The sequence below is a fragment of the Hyperolius riggenbachi genome, chromosome 9 (genome assembly GCF_040937935.1).
Source record: "Hyperolius riggenbachi isolate aHypRig1 chromosome 9, aHypRig1.pri, whole genome shotgun sequence".
Classification (NCBI taxonomy): Eukaryota; Metazoa; Chordata; class Amphibia; order Anura; family Hyperoliidae; genus Hyperolius; species Hyperolius riggenbachi.
Window position 1 is genome coordinate 247,936,379 of NC_090654.1, and position 19,509 is coordinate 247,955,887.

Here is a 19,509-nt window from a genome sequence, read left to right on the forward strand (position 1 = left end):
ACTCCCAACAGATGTCTGCAGGAGAGGAGGGGCTTCTTGCACTCTGCTAGGCCACCCTTACATCAAATACATGTGCTAGTTTATCTGACCACAGGTCCCTTAACCAATATTATTTTTTTAAATAGGTGCTACGACCTTAGCGCCTTTTTCCACAACCCTGCGATTTGATTCCGATTGCAAAACGCAAGGTACATTAAACTAACTGAAACGGCAGCAGAAATTTCCATTAGTGCGATGCGATTTTGGTCCAAGCGCAATCGGCGTCCTGCCTCTGTTTGGGTGCAATTGAGCTCTGAGTACTGTACTGAGTATAGTAACTCAATCGTATGGTGAAAATTGAAACTGTATTGTGATCGCGATTATATTCTCCAAGTTGGGGTGGGTAGAGTAGATGTGCAAATAATCTTGGAAACTGTCCAGACACTGTAAAGGTATGCAGCTTATAGTGTACATGAGATGGGGTGTATGGGTGTATTTATACTTGCCTGGGGCTTCCTCCAGCCCCATTAGGTGTGTGGGGTTCCTCACCATCCTCTCCGGCCGCTCCATTCTCTTGTAAATCTCCCAGTCGTGGGTTTCTGCGCATGCCCGGCTACATGTGCAACCCTGCGCGATGGGGGGTGGGTATGCTTGCGCAGCTTGCCAGAATGAGGGGGATTATAGAGGGCCCCCACACAACTAATGGGGCTGGAGGAACCCCCAGGTAAGTATCTGAATCTTCTGCTGGCGCAATGCGTACGGCATGCTTCAGTTTCCCACAGCATGTACCAGAATCCCTATAGCCGAGCATGAAACGGCTATAGCGATTTTTGGCTTCGGCTCCGCAACAGCACGGGAACCACGTCCGATTTGGAAACAAACGTGACATGCCAGTGGAAATGGGCCTTAAATAATTCCAATCTTGTATCTTGGCTAGCAATTGGCGATATGCACCAGGTCGTTCCAGCCTCATTGCCGGTCTGGAGGACTTCCATAACTTTTACTGCAGTGGGCAATGCCTTTAAACACGGTCATGAGTATACAAGGACCACCTAGGAGAACGCCTCTGTTTGTCAGTTTATGTAGTCAGCTTTATCACGTGATCCTGCAAGTCCAAGAGGTCTATTTATAGGGAATCCCTTGTGCGGTTGTTTGTGTGTATGGGGGGGGGGGGGGGGGGGGGCTGTTAGCACAGCAGATTCTGTGTTTCCACGGCAGCTTTAAAGACTGTTGCCTTAACCTCATTGTGGACAAGTGACTGGCGACACACTGCAGTGCCCACCCCCTCCCCACTCTGCAGATGCTAATGCCAAGCATTTGTCAACCTTTCCTCACCCCCCTATTATCATTGGCTGTTGCTTTTTGTGAACATATGAAGAGGCGTTAGATGTCAGATCAGCCAGTGATGAGAACTTCAGGACAGCCTGGTGTAACTGGAGCATCTCTCAAAGCAGGAGGGCTGTCTGCAGCATGGCATTCACAAGACATTCTTTGCACATTTTTACAGATCTGGATCATTTTTAGGTTCCTTAGAATGAAACAGATTGGCATGCAGATCCACAGTCTGTGACAACCAATCTGAATTGAGATAGTATGTAAGCCTGAGATGAAAATCCACTGATGAGATAAACTTAGATTTATCCTCCTAAAAATGACCAAGTATCCCAGGGTTTTCTTTTATATTTAAAACATTTACAAACATTTACAAAGTATGTTGAATGTTTTACTGTCTCTCTAATCAGTGGCAGCCTATTAAGTGTCCCAGAGTTAGAAAAAGGTCAATAGTTCTCGTATTTTATCTCTCTGACCTCAGTATTATTCTGCCAGGAATACTTCTATGGCTGTAATTTTCTTATCAATAATATTTACTACTGTTCTATTCCTGACAAGGTACTGACCAGACAGCTGTCACTTCGCAGCCTGAAATAGTTAATTTTTTGGCATGGAAGTAAAACAGCCTGGTTATTAATGCTTTGTACTGTACATACATTTTTCTGATAATGTTTCATATTACCTCGGCTACACTTTAACGCTTCATGTTTTGTTTTTCTTTTTTCTACCTTTCCTGGACTCCGAAGATCTGAACTACTGTGGAACTCATCATCCATGCTTAAATGGCGGAACGTGCATGAACAACGAGCCTGACAAGTATCACTGTGCTTGTGCTGATGGCTATTCCGGAAAGAATTGTGAAATAGGTAAAAATGATTTGTACTTTTGGAAGGCTGCAATGTAGGGTGTTACAATAGTCAAGGTGGGAAAGCATTAAAGCACGTACAAGGATTTTTGTAGCGTCTTGTAAAAGGAACAGACAAATTTTGGAGAGATTTTTGAGATGGAAGTAGCAGGTTATGTGGTTTAAATGAGAGCGCAGTGTCCAGAGTTACCCCCAAACAGCACGATTTAGGAGTTATTATTATTGTTAGTATTATTTAGTATTTATATAGGACTAATATCTTATTGGGGTATTTTCTACATTAATGATAACTATAGGTGAGAGAGCTAAGAGAAATGTATGTAATATCATGATCTCCGTTTTTACTCCTGTTAGACAAGCTAAATAACCAATATATTGTGCTTTTCTCCTGGCGGACTCAAAGCACCAGAGCTGCAGCCACTAGAGTGTGCTCTATAGGCAGTAGCAGTGTTAGGGAGCCTTGCCCAAGGCCTCCTACTAAATAGGTGCTTGCTTACTGAACAGGAAGAGTCAAAATCCAAACCCTGGTCTCCTGTGTCAGAGGAAGAGCCGTTTACAAGAATCCAACCATTTTAGTTACTGTGTTTTTGGTTGTTGTCAGCATAGACTGGGTTATACTGGAAAACTAGAGCGTATGTATTGTCCCATGCTATGAGTATAAATAGATGAAGAGGTCCAAGAACGGGGCCTTGTGGAACACAGATAGCAGTCTTTTTTTCAATTTGTTTTATAGCATTATTATACATTTCCTTCTCTGCCTATTACACTGTTGTGCAGAGTACATTAAACCTCATCTTACATAGTGTCCTTTAATGAGGGCATGCAACTTAGTGTCCCTGCCCAGTCCTAGTGCCAAGTGTATCAGTTTATTTCTGGCGTTATTGGTGGAAACTTGGGGTACCTGTAAAAGGCTCATGAAAACAGGAGACTATATAAACTCCATGCAGAAAGAATCTTGGGTGGAATTACAAATTTGGGACACAAGCATTGCATGGTGACAGTGCTCATAGTGCTGCCCACTTCTCAAGGTTGTGCTATTTAAAATGATCTATGGGTCTTACAGGATAGTTTCATGGCAGGTTAATAAGCTGTGTACATTAGATTAACATGTACACGATTTGTGGACTGGGTGGTACCTGTTTATTTAGCACTTCCTTCTGTGACCACCACATATTTGGGCATCGACCTTTAGGCCTCCTTTATTGTATGATTTTCAGTGTTTCAAGTTTCATCTTACAAATGCCTTTTTTGTTTTTGTTTTAGCGGAACATGCATGTGCCTCCAATCCTTGTGCGAACGATGGCATCTGTCATGAAGTCTCCTCTGGGTTTGAGTGCCATTGCCCTCCTGGTTGGTCTGGACCCACATGTGCAATTGGTAAGCTTGATATTTATACTTGTTCTTTGAGTAGATACTTAAAATAAATCTGTCACTTGATTACAGAACTTAAAGTAAACCTTAGATGGGCGTTGTGTGGTTATTTATACGTACCTGGGGCTTCCTCCAGCCCTCATTAGAAGCGTGGGCTCTCTTGCTGCCCTTTTCGGCCACTCTGTTATCTAGTAAATCCCTCCAGTAATTGGGCCGGCCTTTCTTTTCTGCGCATGCTCGGCTCGGTCAAGTGCGCATCCCACGCTGCGCTCCTGCAGCCGGAGTGGGGTGCGCACTTGTTGGCGTATGTTTGTACAAGGACAGTGTTACAAGTGTAATAATCCACAATGACCAATCAAGACTTTTTCCAAGATCCAGTCCTAGATGCAGTTTGGTTCTTATAGGGGGCACTATGGCGAAAAAATTGTAAAATTTAAATTATTTGCAAACCTATACAAAGAATAAGTACATTTTTTTTTTTCCCCAAGTAAATTGAGCCATAAATTACTTTTCTCCTATGTTGCTCTCACTTACAGCAGGTAGTAGAAATCTGACAGAAGCGACAGGTTTTGGACTAATACATCTTTTCATGGGGGATTCTCAGGGATTTATTTATTTATTTTCAAAAGCACTTAGTGAATGGCAGTTGCTCTGTCCAACTTGCAAAAAAACTGTATAGCGAGCAGGGAGGCTGGCCAACATCATTGTTTAAATCCCTTTTTAGGGAATATCTTTATAAAGAATAAAAGCCTTGCTGAGAATCCCCTATGAAGAAATGGACTAGTCCAAAACCTGTTACTTTTGTCAGATTTCTACTACCTACTGTGTCAGGAACATAGGAGAAAAGTAGCTTATGGCTCATTTTACGCTGGAAAAAACTTACTTATTTGTATGTTTGCACAGATTTTACATTTTACAATTTTTCGCCTTAGTGCCCCTTTAAATAGTTCTGCACCTGCGCAGTAGTACTGTGCAGGCACAGAGCGGTGGGGAAGGGGTGCGCACGGCCGGGCCGTGCAGAAGCTCACGAATGGCTGGATTGCTGGGGGGGATTTACTAGATACTGGAGAGGACGGCGAGGAACGCTTGATCGGTTTGGCCGTGTGGAAATACAGGTCCTGTCAACAGGTTGACATGTGGTTGGTCATGTCATTGTGGTGTTCGTGCGCTTTGTTGGACGTGTATACGAGCCTTATTGCTGAGATTTCTTTAGCCAACAGTCTTGCCTGTGCCATTACCCTCCAGTAGTAATACACTCAGAATTCCTTTGTATATGCCGAGAGGTGCAGCAGCACATTTCATCGCCGTAAATAAAATTAATTTGGTCTGGTCTATTTTGTGCGTCCAATATGACTTCTCTCTTTCAGACATTGACGAATGCAAATCCAACCCTTGTGCTCGTGGAGGGATCTGTAAGGACCTAATTAATGGCTTTGAGTGCCTTTGTCCTCCGCAGTGGGCTGGGACCACCTGTCAGCTGGGTAAGTCATTCCTGGAAGCCTAGCCACAATATTTTCCCGGTGACCTTCTACACGGACACTACATACACTCTATAAACAGTGCTGATGGAGACAAAACACAGATGACCACTGCTAGTTAGAACATTTAATAAACCATTTGTTGGCGTATGTTTGTACAAGGACAGTGTTACAAGTGTAATAATCCACAACGGCCAATCAAAATACTTTTTCCAGGATCCAGTCCTAGATGCAGTTAGGTTCTTAAATTAACACTTTTTGCAATATATGAGCTAACATTTTTGTTTTTAATGATGGTGGTGGTTTTATTAAACTTTTAACAAGCCTGGTGGAGGGTGTTGTGTATAGGAAAGTTACCATAACCATTTAGTTACTATTAAGTGTTACGGTAGAGATAAACTTGCCAGACTTCCCACTATTAGTAGTTTAACTTCCAGCCCACAGTTATTTTCTTTGCCACGTACAGACACTTTACTCTAGATGGTGTGTTTATATTTGCCACTGCTCAAACTACACTACAATAAAGCTAGGCGTTTTTGGATCGCTTATGCCAAGGTGAATGATCCACTCGGCCATTCTTAGTTCTACTCTCCATCGGTCCCTTTCCGTAGCGACAAACTGCGTTTTTTAACTGTCTCCCAAGACGATGAATCCCAATCCCGGGGGGTGGCAGAATTTGAAGGTGTGTACGCACCTTTAGTTACTCCATAAAGCCTAGGACAATTGATTGTGCTGCTCAAGTAAGAAAGGGCTGAAGATAGCATTGTAATAAGCTTCATGTGATAAAAGCAGATGAAGAAAAGGCTTTTATGAGAAGTCAATTTACTACCATTATTAAAGGCCTTCTCTTATGAATTTGGCATCTTTGCCGCTTGACAGAAGACAAATAACCATGGACAAAGTGTCTGCACTGTAAAGAAAGCAGAATTGCAGATGGCTTTTAGAACGCCTCAGCTTTTATTTTTCTTTTGGGGGGGGGGGGGTTTAAGGAGTCACTGCTGGGTATGTAGCCGGTTTCAGCATGTTAATGTGTTGTGGGGTTTTTTGTTTATTTTTTTTTTCTTATGACTTAATGCATCCAACCAAGCTCTTAGCACAACGGGCTACTAAAATAGGAACTTATGAAAGCCAGTGAAATTGTAGCTTTCTTTAAACCCATTCGCAATGGCGTGTAGTTAAAACCACGCTGCACTTGTGGCTGCTGAAGCCTGATGTGGCTAGTTTTTAAAGCGATCAGCTCCCACACACGGGACGCGTATAAAAACCCAGATGTCTAAAGACAGCTGCGCTCCATACCTCGGTCAATAGCCAATTTCATTGGCTCCTGACCCGGTGATCACTGTGAGCCAATCGGTGTTCAGGAAGTAAAAACTTAAGTACACCTGAAGGGTGTCTGAACACAGAATTATTTCCTGATCTGTTTGCCAACAACCAGGTCAGGCAACAGATCACTACTGTTCGTAGGTCTAGACAGTCCAGTAATATTGGACTGGAGTGGTCAAGTGGCTGAAGGCATTTATCAGTCATTTGTAATGAAAGTTCCTTACACAATACAAAATCTAGTATATGTATATTTTAGATTTTCTGCCTAGTATTGCTGGATTTGCAACATTACTATGCATTATACTACATTAGTACTTAGACTTTTTATCACAAAACTGTATAATACTGCAAAGAGCAATTAGCTGGTGTGTAGTAACGAGGGGCGTAACAACTAATCATGGGTCCCCCTGGGAAACTTTGCCCCCCCCCCCCAATATTCACACGTCTTCCCTTGCCTACCCCTGGTGACCCTCACAGCCTGGGGGCGCACGCCTGATCTGAAGGATGGACCCCTTTATCAGAGGGAGTGAAGTAATAGTTGGGGCACCCTTATAGTGCTGGGCCCCTCTGCAGTTACAGTGACTGCTCTCCTGTAGTCATGCCCCGGGCAGTAACCCATAACCTCCATTCGCTTCAGCTGCTGATCTTCTGATCTGCCACCATCGTGACTATCCATGGTGGTTTCCATACCAAGTCCCATCACATCCATGGTCTGATGCCACCCGTGGAGAGTTCCACCAGGGTATAGATCTGATGGGTGGCTAGAGCTTTATTCACCTTGCAATTGCTTCCAAAGGAAGATTAAACCGAACTGTTCACTTTACATTACTGCTCTTTGTACTATTACAAGCAAGGCGTTTTGAATCAGGATGATACCATTTATTGGCTAACTTAGAGAGGAACTCCAGTGAAAATAATGTAATAAAAAAGTGCTTCATTTTTACAATAATTATGTATAAATGATTTAGTCAGTGTTTGGCCATTGTAAAATCTTTCCTCTCCCCGATTTACATTCTGACATTTATTACATGGTGACATTTTTACTGTGGGCAGGTTATGTAGCTGCTGCTAGCTGTTTTGGCGGTTAGAGACAGCTGTAAACAGCTAATTCCTGTCTGTGAGCCTTGTTACATTGTAACAAACTGCCAAAAGTACCACAGTACTCAGAGCTTCTTGTGGGAGGGGTTTCAGCACAAAATCAGTCATACAGCGCCCCTTGATGGTCTGTTTGTGAAAAGCAATATATTTCTCATGTAAAAGGGGGTATCAGCTACTGATTGGGATAAAGTTCAATTCTTGGTTGGAGTTTCTCTTTAAAGGATATCCAAAGTGACACGATGAGATAGACCTGTGTATGTACAGTACCTAGCACACAAATAACTATGCTGTGTTCCTTTTTTATTTCTCTGCCTGAAAGAGTTAAATATCAGGTATGTAAGTGGCTGACTCAGTCCTCACTGATAAGAAATTCCCCTTTTACCTCTTTCTTGCTCTCAGAAGTCATTTTCTGCTAGGAAAGTGTTTTATAGTTGGAATTTCTTATCAGTGAGGGTCACACTGTAGTCACTTCCTGTCTGAGTCAGGACTGAGTCAGCCACTTACATACCTGATATTTAACTCTTTCAGGCAGAGAAAGGTAAAAAGGAACATAGCATAGTTATTTGTGTGCTAGGCACTGTACATACACATGTCTATCTCATCATGTCACATGTTACTTCGGGTATCCTTTAACCTCCCTAGCGGTATAGACAGAAATGTCTGTCCAAAAAAAACATGCTGTGAACAGTATAAACATGCATACACATCAATACTCTCCTGCACTGTATACTAGACCCTTGCTTGACACATTTTGGCAAGTTACAGGAAAAAAAAAGTTTTAAAAATAAATTTTATCACTGTTTGCACAGAAATCCTGGGAAAATTGAACGCCAGGGAGGTAAAGATGAATAAACAGTGAGCTTTTCGGCTTATGAAAAGCCTTTGTCGGACCTATAATATACTGACATACAGAGGAGACACATTCTTTAGCAAACCTATTTCTCCTCTGTATGTCAGTATATATAAGCAGTGTTTTTCACATTCGGTCAGGAACCAAGTCCGATGAAGGCTTTTTATAAGCCGAAAGTTTGAGGTTTATTAATCTCTCTAAAGGTGACCACACACGATACAATAAAATGATCCGATTTTACGGCAATTCGATAAAAACGTTCGGATCTCCCGAAAAAATCGAAAGCTTTTTTTTTTTTTTTCATTCGATTGAAAAATCCGATCGAAGTTTCCCATTTTTTTGACTTTTTTATCCGGAATGCCAGGAATTTTTCTTCAATTTCTCTAAAGTGTATGGTGTGTGTTAGTTTGTCAATTTATTAATATACACACCCAAGCAATTTTCTCAGTTTCCAATCTTTTTTATCTTAATTGGGGAAACATTGAACATACGTGTGTGGTACATTGGTCAAATTTTTTGAAATGTTACAATCAGTCAGAAAAATTGATTGCAATTCTTAAATTGAACAGATATTTAAAAAATTGTATGGTGTGTGGCCACCTTAAGTTGGCCAATAAATGGTATCATCCTATTTAAAACTCCATGCTTTTACTGATGGCTAACACGGTACAACACTGTTTGTACTATTATTAAATACACATGAAACGCTCTTCTCCAGGCTATGCTTAGGTAGTTCCCAATTACCTTCAGGCTTGTTTTGGATGCTGCTTCTATTATACTTTGTAGCAACCGCAATACATACCAGAGTCCTTACTAATTTTACCTTTTATTAACCCAGCATGAACCTTCAAGATCTCTTAGCTTGCTAACCCAACAGATAGCATGAACATATATGTAGTTTGCATGGGTAATGATAGCAATCTATAGCTAGCATTTAATCTGTGGGTGAACGCTGCTTGGTGTTGGGGATGCTGTTTATGGTGTGTTTTATTTCTTTTCTCTTGTCTTGTTTCACAGATGCTAATGAGTGTGAGGGAAACCCCTGTCTAAATGCTTATTCTTGCAGAAATCTGATTGGTGGATATTACTGTGTCTGCATTCCAGGATGGACAGGAAATAACTGTCACATCAGTTAGTATTTAATGGTTCATTCAAAGTTAACTTTTCTCTCCACTCTAAATTAAAAAAAACACATTCACACTGTCTGCTCCAAAAATAATTTCACAGCTGCCAACCAACCTTTCAGTATACGACTATCTGTTCATTGACTTGTGCAAAGTCGAACTTTACTGACCTGATGTCATTTCAAGCTTTCCGCTGGACAAACCTGGGGGCCTAACCTGGTCTGTAAGAGCATGAGAGAATTAAAGTGGGCCTGTCGCATGACACCAAACTGATAATTGTAGTGGCTGGAAATCCTGGATCCTGAGAACACTATACCTGCGCACCTAGATTTATTCCAGTCTTTTAAAGGATAGCACCTTAGTCAATTACGGTATAAATTAAAGTGTATTTCTACTTGTAAAATTGTCCTCCCAAATGGAACCATTGGCAAAACAATTACTCAGCTTGCCTGCTTGTATTCAAAGTAAATCATGCAGCCTACAAAGCAATTGGAAACCCATCCAGTTGCTGAACTTCGGGCTACACATATTTTATTATGGCACTTCCTGTGGCCAGGTATAGGGTGGCTCTGTGCTTGTATACCGCTGGGAAAGTCTGTACTTACTTCACATCTGGAAAAACGGAACTCCTCAGAGGGTTTCTGAGTGATTTGGGGGCTGCTTGATGTGTTCTGAGTACAAGGAGACAAAACTGGTAACTTCCTACTGTGCTTATGGCAGTATTTGGGTGTAGGGGACTAGATGGACACTGTTGGAAAATGTTTGCACTTGAGAAGTTTTAAAAGTGCGCAGTCAAACAGACCTTCAGCACATCAGCCCTCACATAGGAGATTGTGCTGTCATTATAGATTAGTTCCTCTGAAGCGCACTACACACGGACCAACCTGCAGCCTGATTATCATCTGACTTTGGTATGTTGGATGATAGTCAGGCATGTGTACGCGTGCAAACAACTTGATGAGCAACTGATGACAGGAAGTTTGATCAATACAACTGTTGGATCTATGTTGATCTGATATGCAGTTGGTGCGTGTGTACAAGTTGTTTGAAAGACTTGTACTTGTTTTGAATGTGTAGTCCGGCAGTCCTCTTGTGTGCGCAGTATGTTAATTGAGTTTGTTGTTTAGCCGTCTAGACATGTGTACGTACAGGTCATGTGGTTTATCAGGTTGTGTGGTTTGTCATGTTGGTCATGTGGTCGTGTACATGTTGGACGTGTGTATGAGCCTTAAGCCCTTTGTCATAAGGAGCTCCTGTGTGGCCTTGAAACATTGGTTTGCTAAATGTATTCCTGAAGTGCCAGCTTTTTCAATAATTTGACTATTGATGGGTGGTGTCGTCCATCCTCTTACTGACTTTGGCTTTACCATAAGGGTAACTGTCTGTATAAAAGACATCACTGCCTCAGACCTCTAAGTAACTTACAAAATACTAGGGGTTGAGATTCAGCCCAAAAGCTAAAAAAAAAAAAAAAAAAAAAAAAAAAAATTCTATTAAAAAAAAAAAGTCTGCAATGGGTACCATATATATTCATCTTACTTTGTTTTTTTTTGTATTTTTTATACTGGATGTAACGCCCAATAAAATAACACTTCACTAGGTTCTATCAGTCCCTAGATCATCCTAGAGCATCCTTGTGACTCCCCAACGGTGCAAGTTTTGCAGCCAACCTCACCTATTCACAGGTACTTAAGGTGCGTACACACATGCGACTATAGTCGTTTGTAACGATCGTTCCCCGATCTTTACCAACGACTATCGTTACAAAAAACGAACCACCGACTATTAAGGCAAACGACGAACGAGCCAAATCGCTACAAAAGAAAGTTCTGTCTCGGCGGATTTTAACCAACGACGATCGTTTGCAAAAGTAGTACATCGTTGGAAACGATCGTTCGTACTAGGCTTGACATGCGCATTTCACTATTTCTCCATGGAACTTCTCATTTTTATGCGCAGGCGCAATAGTTGCTTTCTGTGATGTAACGTTCGTTCTAACGATCAGATCGTTACACACATTTTAAAACTACCTTTACTTAGGTCGTTCTTTCATCAATTAAAAGTTCGTTCGTCGTTCTTAACGAACGATCGTTGTCGCATGTGTGTACGTAGCATTAGTCTTAGCTAGGGGATTCCACATAGCTGAGACACCAATTACCCCACCTGTGCATAGGTGAGGTAGCCTACATAACATGCACTGCTGGGGAGTCACGAGGACAGGTTTGAGAAACCTTGTTCTTGAGGACTGTGCTTCTGTAATCGGCAGTCTGCTAGAGTTCACGGTCCTAGATAATGTACCTGTATCCAATTCACATGGTTAGTATCTAGCACTAGAGAGGAGGTTTTGGGGTTTTTTTGTTTTTAACTTTGAGACCTTCATGTTTGGTGTTCACGCAGGCAGTGCCTTGTGCCAGAAGTTGTACATTTTTGAGTTGGAAGGCATTTGATCTCTTTCTGTTTAGTTTTATCCTGGGTAAGTTTGTACAGAGCACTGGGTGGAGCATGCCTTGACGTTGAGAAGATGTTGGATATCCTCTTGTGTAGTTTGCTCCCTGGCCATCCAAGGTATCAGAGGTGTGTTTTGATGTTGTGCACAGTGAAAGTTGACGCTCTCTCTCAGGATCCAGGACTCTTCAAGTGTACAGATGAAAGACTTAGAAAAATGGCTTATATTTCCTTTGCTGGTATATGGCCTCTAGTTACTGAACAGATCTTGCTCTTCAGGCATCTCAATGGGCTTTAGTCGATCGAGGGGCTTTTATTTTTCGATCTAATTTTATCAGTTTTTGTTATGTCTGGTTCCTCTTTAAAGTACTTTATGCACTGAAGGCTCCCAGGTTGTCCAGTCCAGCTATTTTCTTCTGTCAACCATCTTCCATTTTTATTCTGGTGCTATATTCTGTAAGAATGTTTTTTCCTTTGTAGATATTAATGACTGCCGTGGCCAATGTCAACATGGAGGCGTCTGCAAGGTGAGTGTTAAAATTCTTCCTAAAGAGACTCTATGACCTCGATTCATCATTGTCTTTGAGATAACTTTTTTCAGTTTGTTAAATTACCGAATTCGAAGTTTATCGATTTCTAGTTGTATTCATCAAGGTTTTTCCGCATTCGGTGTGAATTCGATAAAATATCGATAACCATTCGGTAACTTGTTGATATTTCTATTTTACATCGTTAATTTAACACAAGGCCATAAGATTCTCATGGAATTGTGAGTAAAAGGCAGTCCTTTGGACACTACGTAGCAACATTCTGAATAGGGCTTAACGCCTGGACCAGGATTCTGGAAGTTGCTTGAGACAATCCCACAATTTCGCCAGCTACGGCTTGATAGGAGCCTTTTCTAAAAAAAAAAAAAAAAAAAATAGTGCAGCTAGCAAGTTAGTTAACCCTGGCACTGCCTGTGTTCTCTTACAAGCTGATTCAAGAGAAATGCCGGTGTCCTGGTATAGCGAATAAATCTATTCTCTTGCAAATTGATATGGTTCTACACCTTATTCTTGCCCTTCTGCGCCTTTGAATCACTCTCAGCTGATACATAACCACTTCAAATGGCTCCATCTTCTCTGTCAGCAATGATCTGACAGGAATAACAGAGCAGTGAAGGAGATAACTAATCCTAAATGTAACGCTAAACCACGCCCACTTTCATTTTCATGAATTGCACTATTCTTCCATTTTAACGCATCACTAACGAATGATTATCGGATTACCAAATGCTCGCTAACAGTTGTAGATAAATTTGATGAATCATGAAATCAGCTTAACGAATTCGGTATTTTACCGAACTGTCGTTAACCAATTCGATAAGTCTTGATGAATCGAGGCCAATTTCTGGTTTCCATCATATATTGCATGCCTGTGCAAAACAAATTAAAGGTTTTGCTTTAATATGGATGCAGCCATCTTGGCCTAAGTGAATGCTGCATTGAATCTACTGTTGTAAGGCTGCACTTTCTGCCTGTAATTTGCTTCTATGAACACCTTTCCCATGTTGAATCATTTACGAATTGGGGCTTTCCAGTCAATCTGGGGCAGGGTTGACGTTCATCTCTACAGGCCTTCAGGCAACATGTATGAAATTGCTCTCGCTCCAACATGCCTGTTTGTGTATTAACGATAAATGGGAAGTGATAGGAAGAAAGACCACCACAGAATTATCCTTATCTAAGGGGGATACAACAAATGGTGCCAAACTCTTTAATGCTGCCAATGACTTTTTTTTTTTCTACCGAGAAGTTTACAGCATCTTTTGGTGGCCATTGAAAATGAGCTGTTGATGGACAGTCTTCCATCATCTCATGTCTGCAGGCAGCTTTAGTCTAATCTGGTCTAAAGTGCAGGATATTCCATGGCAACAAGTGTTTAAAAGGACTTAATTAGAGGTGTCCATTCTTTGGTATTCTTATGAGGTTTACCAAGTCTTGGGTTGCATAACTATGATGTATTCGGAAGTAGAATGTGGATGCAAGTTTTTTGTTTCCATGACTTTCAACAAAGAACTTTTTTTTAACAATGCTTATCTTTGTTGCATTTAGGACAAGATAAATGGTTACCGATGCCTTTGCCCCCGGGGCTTTACTGGCAAAAACTGTGAGACGGAGTTGAACGAGTGTGCCAGCAGCCCATGTCTGAATGGAGGAGTGTGTGAGGACCGGGTCAATGGCTTCATCTGTCTCTGTCCCACTGGCTATGCTGGCACCACATGTGAGGTGAGACCTGCTGCAAAACGTCTGCTTGCTGCTATCTAATGTGCACTGGATTGTGGAAATTATTTTTATAATAGTACAAAGTAAATATTGGAACAAATATACGTGAGTAATTCAAGACCCTGTACAGTCATGACATTCAAGAATAGAAATACAGATATATAAATAGTTTAATGTGGTGTTTGCGATATCGCTACAGATTGTACATGTTCATATGGTAAATTACAGAAGTATGAGAAACACTAGGAGGAGCTCCCTGCCCTTGCGAGCTTACAATCTAAATTAGATTGTCTAGAGATTAGACTAGAAAAGTCTGAGCTCTGCCGCGTTTTATATATTGGTAAAACTGCTACCTGAACTTTGTATAAACAAGCAATCTTTTGTAGTTGTAGCGAAGTAGTATTGTGGCCAAGGCTGTGGAGTCGGCACAAAACTCGCCCGACTGACTCCTCAGGTTGTGTAACCTCCAACTTTTGACTTCAGGTACCTGAAATTCCTCGGCTCCAACTCCTTAAGGTGGCCACTAACTGTCCAATTTCTAGTGAAAAATCATTTGAGCGATCAGAAATTCTGATCGGATTGGTTGTAAATGATCTCAGTTGATAGGCACACTCTATTACGAACAATTATAAAAACAATCGTCCGATTGAATTTTCATCTAACCAAAATTTAGATTTTCTGGTTGGTTGATGGTTAGGAAGCAAAGATTGGTTCTTTGATGGTGTAGTGAACGATTTTACTTCCAATTAGAATTTCTGATCGCTCAAACGATTTTTTGCTAGAAATTGGATCATTAGTGGCCACCTTTAGTCTAATACTTACCAGGGCTTTGGAGTTTAAACTCCAAAAATCATCCAACTCCTCAGTTTATGAAACCTCCAACTCCAGGTAACTAAAATCGCTCCGCCTTGGACTCCACAGTGCTCATTATGGCTTTAAAAAAATGTATCCTAGTTCTTGTTTTGTAAAACCAGCTTTCAAAAGTTGGCCATACACTGTTCCATTTGGGACAGTTAATTAATCCAAGGTGTGATTGGAAGCATGGGTCTCCCAGTGAGAAGGTAGGAAATGGCTCAGAAGCAGTGGGGCCATTTCAGAAACTCCTTGTCCAAAAGGAGGAAATGTCACTGCCAGGCAGCACACTGTAGTGAAAGACACTCCGCATTGACACAAGGTTGGAATTTTGAGGGTCACATAAAATGTTATGGCAAAGGATGATGCTAGCTGAGAAATTAATAAACCAAGCTTTTATTGCCCATCACAACCAGCAAACACACACAAAAGGCTACACATTTAACTGTATAAAGGGGGCCTAAGTATAATTACAATATTCAACTTATTTTTTTACTGTAACCACACGTGCCATATTCTGTTGTGGTGTGACCACACGTGCCATATTCTGTTGTGGTGTGACCACACGTGCCATATTCTGTTGTGGTGTGACCACACGTGCCATATTCTGTTGTGGTGTGACCACACGTGCTATATTCTGTTGTGGTGCGACCACGCGTGCCATATTCTGTTGTGGTGCGACCACGCGTGGCATATTCTGTTGTGGTGCGACCACGCGTGGCATATTCTGTTGTGGTGCGACCACGCGTGCCATATTCTGTTGTGGTGCAACCACACGTGCCATATTCTGTTGTGGTGCAACCACACGTGCCATATTCTGTTGTGGTGTGACCACACGTGCCATATTCTGTTGTGGTGTGACCACACGTGCCATATTCTGTTGTGGTGTGACCACACGTGCCATATTCTGTTGTGGTGCGACCACACGTGCCATATTCTGTTGTGGTGCGACCACACGTGCCATATTCTGTTGTGGTGCGACCACGCGTGGCATATTCTGTTGTGGTGCGACCACGCGTGCCATATTCTGTTGTGGTGCGACCACGCGTGCCATATTCTGTTGTGGTGCGACCACGCGTGCCATATTCTGTTGTGGTGCGACCCCTCATGTTGTTGCACGTGTTAGGCTTTAAAAAAAAAATCTAAAATGACTAGCGTTTGTCCTAATGCTTCCCTAAAATAGCTTTGCGTTTTGTCGCACTGTCTGCATTAGTGACTGTCTCATTTACATTGTGTGCTTCACTTTATTATGCACCGTTGTCCGGATCTTGCTTTGTACAGCATCACAGGAGATGGTGGTATTATACAGATCCCTAATAATCTGCATGACACAAGCTCACAGGCAGGCTTGTGAATGGGGAAATGCTTCCAGCTCACATCACTGCATACACATTTGGAGATTCTGAAGAAATTGTAGCCCTCGGGCTGTTTTTGCAATGTTCTTGCTTGCGGCGAGTTTTATTGTAGAAGATCAAGGAGCCAGTCTGGAGCATTTGAATTACAGGAAGCCCCGAGCACTCTTGTCTGTATCCTTACTGAATACTATTAAACTTGAACTGGAAAGGGAAATTTATACTAGCAGAGGAAGCATATGAATGTCGCTGATAGGGGGCTGACATCTAAAGAGGGGCTGCATTCCCTTGCTGGCTTTGTTCAGCTGGAGAACTGAACACGCTGAATGAAGCACAGTCGTCCTTGAGCCTCTGTTTGTGTTCTTAACTCCAGACGTGCTTGTACAAATAAAGCATTCTTCTGAGTGTTATTAAATCTGCTGGATCCTTTATCATGTTGCTGCAAATTTTGGTTTGCTGTAGTTTTGTTTTGTTTGGTTTTTTTTCAGCCACATCATGGGGGAAATAAGTTGTTTTCATCTGAATGGTTGTTTAATTAATGGGTGTCTATACACTGTATCTAGTGATATTGCTGCCAAGTGCATGCCCGACCGACAAAGCGGCCAATTTCGGGACAGAAATTGGCCACACGGTCGTTCGCGCATGCTGCAAGATGTTGGCCCGAAGTTGGTTGGTCGGGTGCGCGGTGGTATGGCGGCCGATTTTTTTTTTTATTTTTTTTTAGCACTCAGGACATTTCTATAGCACATGAAAAATGCATGCCAACAATCTGTTTCATTATTAAAATAAACTTTCATTTTACCTTGTATTTTACAATCAAAGTAGTTTTATTAGCCTGTTTCAGCAGCCTGACCTTCCGCAGAGATCTCAAGAAGCTAATTGTTTTATTGAGCTAATTACCCAGAAGTAAACCATACCTTTTCATCAACAAAAGGGGGTGGGTAATTAGGACTGTTTGACACACAATATCTTTGAAGAAACAGTCCTAATAATGAAACAGATTGTTGGCATGCATTTTTCATGTGCTATAGAAATGTCCTGAGTGCTAAAAAAAAAAAAGGTGCTCGGTTCACTTTAATGGACATGTGTGTAACTATGCTGCTGACCAGGCGACGCCGCTGTCTGGTTAGGTTAAGGGATACAGTAGATTGCTATATACTGCAGGTCAAAGGTAGCTCATCTCTGTGTTGCAGAGTTGTTTGTAAAAAATGGGCTGCTAAGTCTCTGCCAAATCTCTTTTCAGAAATCCCGAGCGTGTTGTTAACAGTATATTAGCGAGGCTGCTTTCCATCAGGGAGATGGCAGGCATGACTTCTGCTTAGCAAAGTTTCTTTAGAAGTTTCGGAGCTGATTGGCTGCCAGCGGGTGTTCCTCTCCTGTCTTCTGGTTGGAATTGTCATCTGCGCCGCTCAGATATGCATTCTTCAGGGAGACAGGAAAGCTTGTCATCCCTGCTGGCGGAAGTTTTCGCATGTGTGGCTCTGCCTTGTCAAAAATAGTTCTGTCTCCCTGTTCTGAGATTTACTGAAGAAGGTAGAATGATGAAACGCAGTGCCCTTTATTTGCTGTAGACCTCTAAGCAACATCGGCTACAGTCAGTCGCATCTCCAAACTGCAAAACTGCCTAGTATATATTTATTTTTTAATTTCCTCATTCAACTAGGAGTGCAACCTGTTAATTAATTGCAAAGCTGGGAAGTTCAGTGTCTGAAGGTAATTAAATGGCAAGCGCAGTCCAGCACAACAGAGAAGTCACTAAAATGCCATTTGTTATAGTGCTGCTAAAGTAAACCGGCACAGTAAGTATCTAGATCATGGGTGCCCATTGGGTAGATCGCAAAGGACTTCTGGATAAATCGCGGCAAAACAAAAAAGTGACATATGCATCATACTCTATCTCTTTGGCTTAGATGAGCTCAGTACGATATGCTGTCCTAGAGGTCTGTACAGCAGTGTAGAGAATTATGATGTTGCAAGGTGGGGTGCCATACATTTAGAAGCATTATGTGCCTACTGCTGGTTACAGTATTGTTGTACACTGAGCGTGATGTTGACTCCATTTGGTCACACACTGCTTTATTTGGCCTACTGAGAGACTTCTTTATATGCATCTAATTGACTGGTGGTGTCTTGTAGTAATCGCTGATTGACTCCTGCTGTGCGTTTGCTGCAGTTGTGGCTTGTGGTAATCCCTGATGGGTTGCCGCTGGGCATGTGCTGCAGTTGTGGCTTGTGGTAATCACTGCTGGACTGCCGCTGTGTATGTGCTGCAGCTGTGGCTTGTGGTAATCACTGCTGGACTGCCACTGTGCATGTGCTGCAGTTTTGACTTGTGGAAATCCCTGATGCCCTGCCGCTGTGCATGTGCTGAAGTTGTGGCTTGTGGTAATCACTGTTGGACTGCCACTGTGCATGTGCTGCAGTTGTGGCTTGTGGTAATCCCTGATGGCCTGCCGCTGTGCATGTGCTGAAGTTGTGGCTTGTGGTAATCACTGTTGGACTGCTGCTGTGCATGTGCTGCAGTTGTGGCTTGTGGTAATCCCTGATGGACCGCCACTGTGCATGTGCTGCAGTTGTAGCTTGTGGTAATCACTGATGGACTGCTGCTGTGCATGTTCTGCAGTTGCGGCATATGGTAATCGCTGATGGGCCGCCGCTGTGCATGTGCTGCAGTTGTGGCTTGTGTTAATAGCTGATGGACTGTTGCTGTGCATAGGGTTGCCGCGGTATGACGGTATATCACGTTTTGATTGTGCATGATATGATTACCATACACAATCTTGTTATACCGGCTTCCGTGGGGGGGGGGGGGAGGGGGTAGCAGCGGAGATGCAATGCAACAGCAGGCGCACGAAGAGCAGCAGGGTGAGACATATACTCGCTAGGGATCCTGCGCATGTATCGCTTGCTTCCTCCTCCTTCCTGTTCTTGCGTTCCAGCTCCCCCTGGGCGCTGTCAGAGTTCACAGGTCGCGTAAATCAAATTTGTCAGCCATTTCGCCAGCAGCTCCCTCTCTCAGCCACAGAGCTTGGCCAGAGTTGTGGGAGATAGTCGCGTGGAAGGATGAGTGGTGGGCGGAGCCTGGTCACGTGCGTGCCGTCTGGCATCACTATGCGTTTATTTTAAGTAATAAAAGGTTCATTTTGCATTGGAGTGCTCCTCCCCTTCTTGTC

The 19,509-nt window shown here is 42.4% G+C and overlaps 1 protein-coding gene across 2 annotated transcripts in view; it reads left to right on the top strand.

Moving 5' to 3' along the window:
* Nucleotides 1-19,509, top strand: part of JAG2 (jagged canonical Notch ligand 2) — a 178,118-nt gene that overhangs the window by 120,038 nt on the left and 38,571 nt on the right. The window contains exons 7-12 of one of the 2 annotated variants that reach the window (XM_068254255.1): nt 2,058-2,177; nt 3,440-3,553; nt 4,915-5,028; nt 9,314-9,427; nt 12,346-12,392; nt 13,962-14,135. In XM_068254255.1, coding sequence (XP_068110356.1) covers nt 2,058-2,177; nt 3,440-3,553; nt 4,915-5,028; nt 9,314-9,427; nt 12,346-12,392; nt 13,962-14,135 — 683 coding nt within the window. The remainder of the gene's footprint in view (nt 1-2,057; nt 2,178-3,439; nt 3,554-4,914; nt 5,029-9,313; nt 9,428-12,345; nt 12,393-13,961; nt 14,136-19,509) is intronic. The other variant, XM_068254256.1, reaches the window with a different exon arrangement.